This window comes from Brachypodium distachyon, chromosome 2 (assembly GCF_000005505.3).
Source record: "Brachypodium distachyon strain Bd21 chromosome 2, Brachypodium_distachyon_v3.0, whole genome shotgun sequence".
In the NCBI taxonomy this organism is placed as follows: Eukaryota; Viridiplantae; Streptophyta; class Magnoliopsida; order Poales; family Poaceae; genus Brachypodium; species Brachypodium distachyon.
The window spans coordinates 31,600,220-31,614,037 of NC_016132.3; the positions used below are offsets into that span (position 1 = coordinate 31,600,220).

At 45.5% G+C, this 13,818-nt stretch overlaps 1 protein-coding gene across 1 annotated transcript; it reads left to right on the top strand.

Annotated features, from left to right (window-relative positions):
- The first annotated feature begins 4,631 nt into the window (after positions 1 to 4,631).
- Positions 4,632 to 11,274, top strand: LOC100840001 (transcription factor bHLH68). The gene is made up of 9 exons (XM_003568674.4): positions 4,632 to 5,224; positions 5,576 to 5,960; positions 6,824 to 6,901; positions 7,040 to 7,105; positions 7,490 to 7,555; positions 8,021 to 8,074; positions 10,218 to 10,268; positions 10,350 to 10,415; positions 10,737 to 11,274. The coding sequence occupies exons 1-9, from the start codon at positions 4,941 to 4,943 to the stop codon at positions 10,878 to 10,880; spliced, it is 1,194 nt and encodes a 397-aa protein (XP_003568722.1). The 5' UTR covers positions 4,632 to 4,940; the 3' UTR covers positions 10,881 to 11,274.
- Positions 11,275 to 13,818: the final 2,544 nt, after the last annotated feature.

The window sequence follows — 13,818 nt, forward strand, 5'->3', positions numbered from 1 at the left end:
AAGAAGAGGTGGCAAGACGGACGATCCAGACAAGAAAGAAGTCAAAATTACCCACACAAGACGGGGCCTACGCCAGAAGCAACCACGGTGAGGTCCAAACGTATAAGAGGAAAGAGAAGACAACAAAGAAAAAAGACAAGATTGTCCAATAGTTCACTATTTGTGTAATTTTGATCAATTATGCTCATTGATGATTTTCAATGTAATTTGAATTTTAACGAGGTTCGAATTTTAACTTGTTCAAATTTGAAAACAAATGCCGTAAATTTGTTCGCAACATTTTTCTACTGTGAATGCATATTTTATTTACTTGTTTCGATTTCGAAAACATTTAAGAGATATGGATTTTTTAAAAATCTTATTACATATTATTTTCATTATAAAGGAGAAAAAAAAAGTTTTTACGCCTGCCCGGGTCAACTGAGCGTTTCGGGTTCAGGCCCAGCCAGACGAACCCGGGAGCAGCCTACTACCTACTAGGCCAGAGCAGACCAGGGCCCACGGGGCTGTAATCCGAGCCCACAAAGAACAGTACAGGTACCGGGCCCAAGGGCCATGCGAGGAACACAAGAGACAGGCGAGAGGAATATTCGGAAGCTAATGGGAGAAGGGAGGAATGCCTTATATGCTGGTCGAATCGCTTGTAAACTAGCGAGGTGGGACTAAACTCCCACCTCGCCTCGCGCGGCAGCCCGCAGAAGGCCACCAGTGGCAGTGATTTCCTGAAACCCGCCACTGGAAGGGCCGACGGTGGGGAATTCTCTGGGCGCGCGCGGGTTGCTGATGCCGCGTACGTCTGTGGTGCACCACGTGACCCTGCGAGACGACATGGTCAGGGTGCAGGTGGACTGCGTGCTCAAGGGCTTCGAGGACGAACCGGTCCCTTATCCTCTGCACGAAGAGGCGACGACCCTAAGGGATTGTGTCAACTCCTACCTCATCTGGCCTAGGAGGTTGCTGGTCCTCGCTACGGAGCCTTCTCCGTCTCCATCTCCGTCTCCCCGCCTCGGTCCGTCTCCACCTGCCCGGCGCCTGATGTCTCCGTCGCCGCTTGGCGCCTCACCCGGTCCTTTGGACTACGAGCCCGCGGAATGAGACTTCTCACCTGCGGCGGAGTGCACCGACGACAATGCAGGCCAAAATCCTCCGTCGCCGCCCAAACCCGAAGCCCCAAAGCCATCCACCCCAAGACCCATCCCTCGGAGAGCCGCAGCACAACCGGCCCCGTTGGAGCCCTGTCCAAGTGCCCCATCTGGGATGCAGGTCCCCCATAAACCGGACAGTTCCGATTTCCTGAGACGCAGGAAAAACAAGAGGGGGACAGGCAGCAAGGCAAGCAAGGGCTCCTCCAAGGAGGGGAAAGAGTCATCTTCGTCGGGAAGAAAACCAAAGACCGCGCCGCAGATAGAAGGGATTTGGGAAGAGCGACCAGACATTCTGAAGATGCCCACCCACCCTCGTGTTGGAGATAGATTGCCTGATGGATCTTATTTCGTGGACAGGCGATTCTCCCAATTTTTGTTGTTCCACCCCGGACAACCGATGGTGTCCCAGGATGACCTGTATCGCCTGCCACGGGAGATGCAAGAGCTCCATGAAAAGTACATGAATGTGGCATCATTAGGCGTAGACCTAACAAATTTGGAAATTAGGGTTTGAGTGCCAAAGCATTATGACTTCTTCGAGTCCAATACAGGGAAAATCCAGAGGGAAAACGACGTTACCTTCGGCATTGACTTCCTCGACTTATTTCACCTCTTCAACCGCAAGTGCCTCGACAACGCCATATTAAGACTGTGGTGTGTACAATACACGAGGGAGGCCTATAGGGTGAAGCAATATGGGATGGCCGTCGCCGACCCCCTTCTCTTCGACGCCACTTTGCTTGGTCCAGACCCATTGTTGGCCGAAAGTAGAAGGTTGGCCATTGAATACCTTACTCAATTCATGTTGAAGCACAAAGACCGCCGTTTTGTATTGATATTGTACCATCTACAGTAAGTTGTTTTCAATTCGCGTGAATACATAAATCTTTTTTCGTCGGAAGACTTGTTTGTTATATTATTTGGCTAATACAATGTGCGTCCTTTTGTGAAACAGCGGCCATTGGGTGACAATTGCCGTCTGCCTCGATCTTGGAGGGGTCACATATTTTGATCCACTGCGACGCAAGGGAAATGAACCACAACGCGACTTTGATCCGATCAAATATGTCATCTACGCAGCCTATCACGACGCGGTGAAATGGTACGGGATGCCTAGCTTCAGCCACAATCGTGACGCTCCCTTCAGGCACACTTTCAACTTCCCCTGCGAGCAACAGCCTGAAGGATCCGTCTACTGTGGTTACTACTGTGCGCACACTATTCAGCAGATGATCAACGACTTTAAGCCGAAGGGGAAGAAGACCTTGGAAGAAGTGAGAAATTGGTTTCTGGCCAACGCCGAGTTAGGGCACAACTCAGAAATTCTCGTGTACGAGATCCAGAAGGACATCGGCGAAATCCTCAACAAGGAGGTCCTCAAATCGAGCGGGGATTACTACGGCGGCGGGATTGTCGCCAAAAGTGGCTAAATTGTGTGGAACACTTTTATTTGTGGCTCATTCTTTCAAACACTTTGTATACATGCATGTGACTTGAATGTTTAACTCGTGTGGAACTTTGTAATATATTTGCTGCTATTATGTTTCTTTGGTGTTGTATACTGTGCTGCTGTATTCCTGCTATTTCTGTGCTACAGAAATATTTATTTTTATAAATAATTCATTTATTTATTTTCGAGAAAAAACAGTGCCAGTGGCGGTTATACACCACCGCACCGCCACTGGAAATGTCCAGTGGCGGGTAATTTGCCCGCCACTGATGTACTTCACGCACTTTTCGGGTGGTGCCGGAGGGATTTACAGTGACGGTTTGTAAGTCTTCGATGCCGGGTATTTTACCCGCCATTGATGATCTCGATGCAGCAGTGGCAGGTATTTTACCTGGCACTGGTGCTAAAACCTCCAGTGACGCAGAGTTGGTGACGGGCATGATCACCGCCACCAACTCCATTTTTTGACCGCCACTGGAGAGGTTTTCTGGAGTAGTGTATATCCGGTACCGAGGATCATCTTCAAAATCTACATGGACGGAGGACGTGCAGGAAGCGGAGTCCCTGGGCCACAAAATCATTGATTCACCTCATTCTCGTGTATCACGCCAAAACCACTGTGTGTATCTTGTGTTCTTGCATGCCTTGAGAGAGCAGAGAGATTCAGAGGTTGAAGAAGGAGGAGCTACTCGCGCCAGGTCCAATATATAATTCATGTTAGCTGTGAAAGGTGCATTTTTTTCCTTAATATTTTTTCCTTTGAATCTGTACTCTCGAAAACACTATCAAAGAACAAGCATTGCCAAGAACGGCTTTTCAAATATGGTCAGCTAGAATGTTTTATCTATCCTGCAATAAATCTTTGAAAACTTGCGGTGCACGCATATCCTAGGATTTAGATCTGACCACCGGTTGCGGTTAACAGAATGTGAGTCGCGTGACACAAGAATCATATCATTGAATTCATATTGTTTTATCAATAGTACTCACTTTTATCCCATGCAACTTAATTACCAATTATTGATCTAACAGTTGATCAGACTTAAATCTTAGGCTACGTGGATGCATGCGTTGCATTTTGCAAGGAAGGGAGTAAATTGAACTAATCTGACGAAAAGAGGCCTTCTCACTATTACAAGGGCAACAATAATATGTTTGCACAGATTTTTGTGAGGGACAAGCATTGCAGGAAAAGTGTACGAACATATATATGTAACCACAATAAGAATATTCAAAAACAAAAGCTGGATTGATGATTGGTAGCTGGCTGGAAATTAAATATCCTCAAATTGGCTAATGAATTTAGCCTCTCTTTTTTTCAGCTTTGGAAGGAGCATCAATACACTTTCCCATCAAATTAAATAAGGTTTCCTAGCCCTTATCCGGCAGACTTTTATTTGCTCTTAGCCGACACGTAATATATGCGGCATTCCAAGTGAGGTTACTAAAGCTTATACCGTTTACAGCGCACTAGTGTTTCCTTGCTTCGACAATCCAAGCAAGCAAGCAAACCGTATCATTTCGCGGTTTTCCTCATCAAAAGGACGAATATATTATGTAAACGGAGCTATAGGATATCCTTTATCCCCTTGTGCATGATCTCGCTTTAGCAGTCGCGTGCGTGCATGCGTGCACGTAGTACTGTTTGCTGCTGTGTATGTGCGTGTTCTAGAGGTAACACAGACATGCATGACCTGAATACAGATGTAACCGCTGGTGGTCTTCGTCGCTAGCTAATTATCAGCTCTACCACATAATTTGGGGGGTTTGAAAGGTACGGGTGTAGTAACATAAGCTGAGAGAGAGACTGATAATTAACAAGCACCGCCTCCTCTTTAAACCGCTCCTTTTGGTCCGAAATGGTGTGTCTCGCATACCTTTCCTGCATCACTTTGATGATAAAGCAAAAGTGACAGGAGGAGAAGGAAATTAATAAAGCATTTATTTTTTTCTGCGTATGTAACAAATTAAAGAATGAGAGAGGGAGAAAGGGGAGGAAAGCAAGGGAAAGTTCACAAACAAAGGAGTGAAGCAAAAGGAAGGGGAAAATAAAACAAAGCCCAGATTCCTTCTCCGAACAGGCCCTATCCTTTTTCTTCTTCTCCCCACCTCCCCTCTTCTCCTGTTTCTCGTTCTCTCTCTCCCAACCCAAGCAGATCATATCATATACCCCATCTATCGCTCAAAGAAAATTAGGCCACTGGACCCTTCAAGATTGAGCCGAGATTTCCCCACACAGGGTGCAAGGGAGAGGCAGCACAGCAGGAGCATTCCTAGCTAGTTTGCAGCAGGAAGCAAAGAACGCGTCTCTCCTCTTTCTCCCACTAGCTAGAGGTTAGCTAGTGATGAATCGAGGAGAATTCCAGAGCTCCCTGGTGCAACAGATGATCTGGAGTGGCACCGGCAACACCACAGGCAGCCTGAAGCCATGCCATGAGGACCAAGCTGAGGCATCACCTAACATGCCCCCCTTGTCTTCTCCCTCCATGCTCTTCTCCCAGCAGTTTCCTCATAGCTCATCAGGCCTGGTTCATATGAACGGCGGCAGTACGCCCCTCGCAAGCTTGCATGATGGTAACGCCGGCAGCCAGGAGAGCCACATGCCAGAGTCATGGAGCCAGCTGATTCTGTAAACGCCCCTGTCCCTATTTCTCTCTCTCTCTCTCTGTCTGCCTCTTCTCTAGCTCTCTCTCTCTATTTTGTCTATATTCATGGTAGAGCGATCCACATAAGAAAGCAATAATTAATCCGTTTAAACTTGTAGTTACATGCTTGCATGTGTAGCTCTAGGTGAAGGAACAAAGTGGTTAACCCACTTCGTCCTCTAGTAGATGAAGCATTTCCTGATGCTCTTCCCCTAATCATCTGCTGCGCATGCATGTTCAAATCACAAACTTGCAGTTGTTTTTATCTCCATGGACTCATGTATTTGTGTACTTCTCTGTGTTTCGATTCTTATGTGCTACTGCATATACAACAGTGGGGGATTAGTTGGAGATCAAGAGAGATACAGCACCACCACGGCTCTCCTGTCGAAGGGACTAGAGAATTGGGGGGATCATCAGCAGGCTGCTGCCGCCGCGAGTGCATGCATGGTTGGTATGAAGGAGGAAGGCTCCATGGCCCAATCCGGCAGCGGCGCCGCTGCTCCTTACAACTTCTACGGGAGCCATCTCGCCGCCAGCGATAGCCATGAGATCCAGGCCAAGTCCCAGCTAAGTCAGATGATCATGGCGTCCTCCCCTAGGTCATGTGTCACCACCAGCCTCGGCAGTAACATGCTCGACTTCTCCAATAGTGCCGTGGTGCCACCACCGCCGGAGCTCAGGAACCACCACCATCACCACTCTGACAACTCATCCGAGGTGAATATCAATATAACATGTGCTAATTTGTTAAGTAATTCCTTGGTATTTGTTTTTTTGATCGCGCGGGTTCCACTATCACAGGAACAAATTTGTCGGTATTTGGTACACTTTTTTATTTTTATTTTTGCGACTGGCGTTCTTTGATTTAGCGTGTTTTCTGGATTATTTCATGTATGTATAACGCATAGTGTTATATGAAGTTTTCTGATTTTATTGTACTGGTTCCAAAATGAAAAGGGATGAACTTGATCTGGTAGCTAGAATAGAAATATAGATTAAAAAAAATTATAGGGTTGGTTCGTGCCACCGCGTTTCATTTCCCTCATGAAAAGGTGTTGTTTTCAAGCTAGTAAGCCTTTCCTCCATGATGTCTCTAATACCAATCTCTAGGTTCAGGCTTTTACGGGCGGCCAATACAATCTCTCGGGCAATGGTGCATTCTGTCATAATGGGAGGATGATCCTTCCACTAACTAAAAAAATTACTCGGTTGATAGATTTACAGTACTATTATTAATTTTCTACTCCTCCATGTTTTGATGTCCCTTTGGAAATGGGCTTTTAGTCAAGTAGTTAATTGATGTCTCCATACAGCATCTTGTTCCATGATCTCTTGGTAAGAGTGTGGGGCGCCCTTGCACACTCATTGAGAGAACTAGCTAGCTATAGCTGTTTTGCTAACATTTCATCACCTATTATTTTTATGCATATGTTATGCTTCTAAGTGATCAGTGTTTAGAGAGGTTAGAATCACTGGGAGTTCATCACTTTTGGCAGGGAAAAGATTCTTGTTGGGAGTTGGGACAAGATGAAAAAATGGTCTCATGATTACTAACGCTTTGTTTATTTGTCTTTCTCTAGTGCAACAGCACCGCGACAGGTTCAGCTCTCAAGAAGGCTAGAGTTCAGGCCTCCTCCTCAGCACAATCTACTCTAAAGGTTTCTTCTTCCTCAGCTTCCTGCGCTCAATGCATAACCCAAACCCATTAGTTTTCTCTCTCTCTTTTCCTTTCTCTCTCTCTCTCAGCTCTCTAACATTTTTATTAAGATGTTATTCTTGTGGTAATATTTTTGCAGGTGAGGAAGGAGAGACTAGGGGATAGAATAACTGCACTTCACCAGATAGTATCCCCATTTGGCAAGGTGAATAAATAGAGTGGAAATTTCTTTACTTAACGGCATTATTTATCTTTTCAGATCCATTATGTAATTGTAACATGGGCGTAATTGATTACATACATAAAACCTGCCGGTGTCGTTGCAAACGGTCTGAGAGATTGAGCTAGATTTGCATGCTCTAGCGTAGTGTTAAATTTAACTCCCTCCGTTTAACAAAAGATGTCTCAAGTTTGTTAAAATTTGAATATATCTAAACATGACTTAGCGTATAGATGTATTCAAATTTAGTCAAACTTTGGACGGAATAATTACAATTTTCGCATCTAGCTCTTTTTTTTCATGTTTCACTCGAGGGGTTGTGTCCAGCTAAAGTTATATCTCTCTGACACACGTGCCCTCCTTTTACAGACTGACACGGCGTCTGTACTGCAAGAGACCATTGGCTATGTCAGATTCCTCCTGGGTCAAATTGAGGTCCAGTCTCTCTCTCTCTCTACATATCTCTGTGTTTTGGGAGCAAATTAAAGCTCACGAGTCATGGTCATAGCAAGGACCTTGATCAGAAGAAGTATGGGTGAACAGAGATTGTAGGGCCCACATATTATCTGTAGAAAGATGAAAAAATGGTCTCATGATTCCTCCACCCAAGCAGTAACATTTTCCAACGCCTGCTATCTGCTGTGTCCTGGCCCACGCGCAAGAGACAGTTTTAGCTGCATGCATGGGCGAGAGGTAGGGTAAACAAAAAGAGAATATGTATATAGGTGCATGTGGGACTGGGTGCAAGAGCACGCTGTTAAAGTTGGGAGGGTTGCATGCATGCCGCGCGCGGTGCCCTGCTATCTTGTAGCGCCTAGCTTGTGTGTTTCTCTATCTCTCTCTATGTCTATCTTTCGGATGACTGGCCAGTGATTATATTCTTGTGTCCTCGATCTGCAGGCTCTCAGCTACCCTTACATGGGCCACGGCGGCAACGGGACCTCCGTGCAAAATGTAAGTCCCCCCCCCTCTCATCCCTCTCCCTCGATCCCTCGCACGGTGCAAAATTAATCTTACGTGCAAGTGACAAGATGCCTATGCACGTGCTTGCGAGGTGTCGTGAAATGGGCACTGAGCCTCCCACAAATCACAAATGTACGTGTAGGTTCTTGTTGCTTTTGTCTTGCCTTTGTTTTCTGGGAAAACTTTGATGAAAGGTTATATATTGTGAGTAGGAATAGGATCCTGATCCCTTTGTTGGTAACCTTTGTGCAAATCGACTTTTTATCTTTCAAGCTCTTTTCTCGGGTGCAAAGTAGGGAAGAAAGCTGTTTCCAAACAAACAAAAACTCTAACTAGTTATGAGATGAAGTTCTTCAAGTATATATGCATGTAGCACGATCAAAAAAATCTTTGACTACGAAAATCCCAAAATGATAAAAAGAATAATTGTATCTCTGGATTCCACACATGCATGCATGCAAATGAAAGTTCAGATCTAGTCTAGCCGGAAGTCACAGATAATGGAACACTAATGGGAAAAAAAATCGAAGCGTGCAAAGTAGCCTTTTCTGGACCAAACATAGTAATTAAGGGTTAAGTTTATTGAATTGCATGCACCTAGCTAAAAGATTAAACTGATGGGGGGAAACGAGGACAATATATTTCAAACTCACCCTCTCACGTCTAGGAAGTTTATACTACTTTACAAGGTTAGAAACAAAAGCTTAATTATTAGTTATAGATCATATATTTTCTGAATGCTATCCGGGTAAGTATCCGGTGAAAACCAACTCTCCCTAGTGTCAGAGATTTCGTACAAAGTTGTACTAACTTTTGTATTAAATCCCTGACACCTGCTATGGATCGGAGGGAGTATAAATTATAGTTAATCATGTTATTGTTCTCTTCGTGATATTTTTTAATGTTTTAATTATAATTTACACATGTAATATTTGTTTCCATATTAATCAAGTATGCATGTGAATTCCACTTGACATAAAACTATGTGGATCAACTTGACGAATGTATCCATCCAAGTTTTTATAATTTTAGTTCCTAAATATATCATGTGTGGCTACTCCTTTATTAACAGTGATAAATAACCATGCAACATTTTTTTTTGTCTCGGACACGTATCTGCCTGAGTTCACTTGGAATTAGAGGGAGAAAATATGTCGATATGATGGAGAGTTGAATGGCTATAGCATTTGAATATCATATGTTAAATTTCTTTCCACCCCTCACGCTGCTGACCCATATATGAAAATTGACCATTTAAATGTTTATTTACATAATGTTGTGACATATTTTTATATTTCGTTTTGTTGCTGTTAATTAACCAAGAGGTCAAGCCATGAAGAATTATTATAAGAAAACATGATGATATAAAACATCCATGACATACTTAATTAAAGTGATATGCTTTCCTGGAATTCTAAGCATGATGAAAAACACATCGCAGTGGTTAAAAGTACTCTCTTTTTTGCGGAAGTGGTTGAAAGTACGTCGATGCATTGATAGACCTTTCTTTCAACAAGCACAATGGCCATTGACCTTGACTGATCGGTTTCCATAATTTCTTAGCAACTGTTTCTTCCATTATATATAACAAGATAAATTATCATATTACAAAAGAGCAGGACGATGTATATGCATGGTAATAAAATCCAATTTTGAATCTATCACTTGAGCAAGGGCACCTAATGTGAGCAAAGCCATGCAGCTGCAATCTGCATATGTTAACTCACATGCATACTATACAGATGGTTGTGTGCATCGATCTATGCAGAGACCGGAGGATTTTCTCTGTTTTGGAAAAAACCTCACATACTATACCTATACGGTGAAAATTATACCAACCGGAGATAGGTTACGTACATAGTTAAACGGTATTCAGGATACAGTAGTGAAAATCAATAAAACGGAAGTAGGCATCTTGTGCAGAAGACTATAAATTTTATGATCTCATATGTAAGTTTAGTTAATTAATTGAGCTTTACCCAGGATCTGAGACAACCTTGGGCCGGCCAGTGCAACTGATCATGGGTTCAATCATATTTATCTTGTCTGAGGAATTATTCCTCCGTGCCTTTTCGCACGCTTGTACGTGCAACGTTGACATGTGACAAAAGTACTTTTCCTCTTTTCGTAACAGGGACCGACCGGAGAAAAGAATCCTGGCCTCTTCCCAGAATACCCCGGCCAGGTAAGCAGAGATCTATATATACACGCACGAGAATATGTGTCTCTACACCTCTTAAGATACTTTTCTCATATCTTGGGACAGTTGCTAAACCATAATAACAACACTGGAGGAGTACAGCAGCAGGCTGGAGGCCAACCTGAGCCGCAGGTATGTGTATCATGCACACACTTTGCTTACCTTCAAAGCCATTTTCAATCATGTATATATGTTGCACAGGTGTGTACATTATGTTAATTCGGGCAAAGCGTACAATCATTTCTCGCTAGCTAATACTCCCTTTTATCCAGTTTCTTTCAGTGGCAGCATCTATTACTCTTGTTTAATTATTTTGTAGTCCTAGCTAGATATGCTACTACTGGCAAAGAAGAAACATTTTTATGTGTTCGTTTATGTACATCATGCTGCTAGCTAGTACATATATTGGTTTTGTTATACCTTATGACATCAAGTATATACACACAATTACAGGGTGCTGTGAGTGATGAGGCGAGCAAGAAAGACTTGAGGAGCCGTGGGCTCTGCCTCGTCCCGGTGTCATGCACGTCCCACTTCGGTGGGGACAACGCCGCTGACTACTGGGCCCCGGCGCCGCTTGGCGGGATACTCCGGTAGAAGATGAGATCGATCGATGGCTGTTTGTTGCAGCAAGTATATGTGTTGTGGTGATGGGGGGTCGTCCAAGTACATACCATCATGAGCAGTCATTCTGTTAAGGCTGATTGCTCTTGATGCTATGGTATGCGAGTACTAGTGTAATCAAATTCATGGGGGTGAAAGAGCGATTTAAGCCTTCTGTATCGGCATATGTTATTTCTGCATGCAAAGAGGCTTTTCTACAAGGGAGGTGCACGCACGGCCAGTATATCTAGCTAGTTCTTCTTCGGTCTCTAGCTAGCTTAGCAGGCCCTGTCGCCGCGTCGTCCTTCAGTCCTTGCAAAGTTTATGGCTTTATTGGTGTATATGTAAATCTAGCAAGTTATATATATAGTGAACTTTAACTTGCCCAGGCCGTTCAATTCATTAATCAGGAGTTGCATGCAGGTGCACTACTTGGTGTGTCAATTTCTAATTGATCGAGGCGCACACGCAGCTGGGGTAGATAGGATCGTGGTGATGCATCCCGATATCATGCACACATATATGCATAAGACAGTAAAATTTGTGTCACTTCAGTGAGTTCAGTCAGCCGAGGCACCATTGCGTGCCTTAATTAGCAATCCTGGATTTGCTGCTGAATTTTTCCGTATGTGATTGATGCCACCCACGTCCATTCTCGAAAATATGTCCGAACTATGAATAGTAATGAAAAATGACAAAAATATTTGAGAAAGTTTTGACAATACAAATATGTAAGAAAAATGAGAAGTTTTTTTTTACCAACAAAAAAAATGAGCAGTTTATATATACAATGCATCAATGTAGTTATTTATACAATGCATTAATACCGGTTTTTCCACCTCAACGCGCTTCACCGTAGACGGAAGAACTTTATGGCTTCGCTTTCCACTGATGATGGCACTCTGGTGACCGGCCATCCTGGCATCGCGGCTTAGGCGGATGCTTTCTTTCATGGGCTGCTTGGGTCTGGGATCAACAGAGAGTTTGCTCTTGGCTTTGATTTCCTTGGGGTGGATCGCTATCCATGAAGCCCTATCCCCCATTAGGGCTTCATGGTGTTTTCTCTGTTGATGAGGTGTGGAAAGTGGTGCGGGAGCTGCCGCCGGATAAATGCCCCAGCCCGAATGGCTTCACGGGGCGCTTTTTCACCTCATGTTGGCCGATCATCAAGGTGGATATTATGGATTGCTTCAATGCATTTCATGATCTTGATGCTCGTGGTTTTGAGGCGGTCAACCAAGCTCTCATTTGTCTTCTCCCCAAGAAGCAAGATGCTGCCTCCATTCGGGACTACAGGCCGATCAGCCTTATTCATAGCGTCGGCAAGTTGGTTTCCAAAGTCCTGGCAAATCGCTTGGGCCCGGAATTGCCCCGCATGGTGGGCCCGCATCAGGGCGCTTTCATCCGTGGTCGTTGCCTTCATGACAACTTTTTGTTGGTCCAAGGAACGGCTAGGAGGTTGGCGCATTTGCGTCATCCAGCGGTCCTTCTCAAGCTTGACATCACAAAGGCGTTCAACTCGGTCCACTGGTCTTTCCTTTTTGATGTCTTGAAGTGGATGGGTTTTGGCAACAAGTGGCTTCCTTGGGTGGGTGCCCTCTTGGGATCGGCCTCGACTAGAGTAGATCAACGGTGTGCCTGGGGACCCGATTGTGCATCAGCGTGGGCTTCGGCAGGGTGATCCCCTATTGCCCATGCTCTTCATCCTCGCCATTTATGCTCTCAACTGGCTGTTGCGCAAGGCGGAGTCCTTTGGTCTCTTTGAACGTCTTGCCTCTCGTGGGCTCTCGCAGTGCGCCTCCTTTTTTGCGGATGATGCGGTCATCTTCATGCGGCCGGTGAAGCCGGTCGTGAGAGAGCTGCATGCTACTGTGGCGGTGCTCCAGGATTTCGGCGTCGCGTCTGGCCTCATGGTCAATTTTTAGAAAACCTCGGCGCATTTGATCCGGTGCTCCGAGGAGCACGAGCAGTTGGTGGGCCAGACACTTGGCTGTGTGGTGAGGCCCTTTCCTTGCACGTACTTGGGCTTGCCGTTGGGCCTACGCAAGCCTTCGGCAACGCAACTTTCAGCCATGGTGGACAAGGTGGCCAACAAAATTCATACGTGGGCTGCCCCTCTCCTGACTCTCGGTGGATGTCTCACTTTGGTTAGATCAACGCTCTGCGCCATGCCTGTGTACGCCATGATGTCGCTCGACCTCCTTGTGCGGACCATCAAAAGCATTGAGAAAATTTGTCGGGGCTTTTTGTGGAAAGGCCGCAAGGACATTCGAGGGGGGCATTGCTTAGTTGCTTGGCGTGATGTCTGTTCTCCCCGGGAGTTTGGAGGTTTGGGTCTGCCAAATCTCAAGTTGCCGAACCTTGCTCTTAGAGCACGTTGGGGCTGGCTTCAACGGGCCGAGACAGACAGGCCGTGGGCTGAATTTGACATTCCAATTCCGGAGCTAGCTAGGGGCATCTACGAGGCTGCCATTGACTTCAGCCGATCGATCTTCTTCTGGCTCGACCCTTGGTTGCCGGGTGGTGGTTCTCTGGCCGAGTTTGCACCAACACTGTTCTCCCTGATCTCGAGCAGAGCATCAAGGGTTTCGGTGGCGGATGCCTTGGTGGATCACGACTGGTTGCGGGCCCTGAGTCCTGAGCTCACGCATCCGGCGCTCTTAGAGCTTCTGGCTGTTCTTGATCGTGTGGGTACTGTGGTCCTTTCAGCGGACGAGGATCATTTCCGCTAGAAGTGGAACACTTTTGGCACTTATACGGCATCTTCGGCGTATGCGGCTTTCTTTGGTGGTCGTGAGTTGGCTCCTGGGGCTGCCGAGGTCTGGTTCTCCAAGGCACTGATGAAATGCAAACTCTTCATGTGGTTGGCGCTTAGAGGCAAGTGCTGGACCGCGGACAGACTGGCTAGGCGCAGCCTGACTCATCCGACACG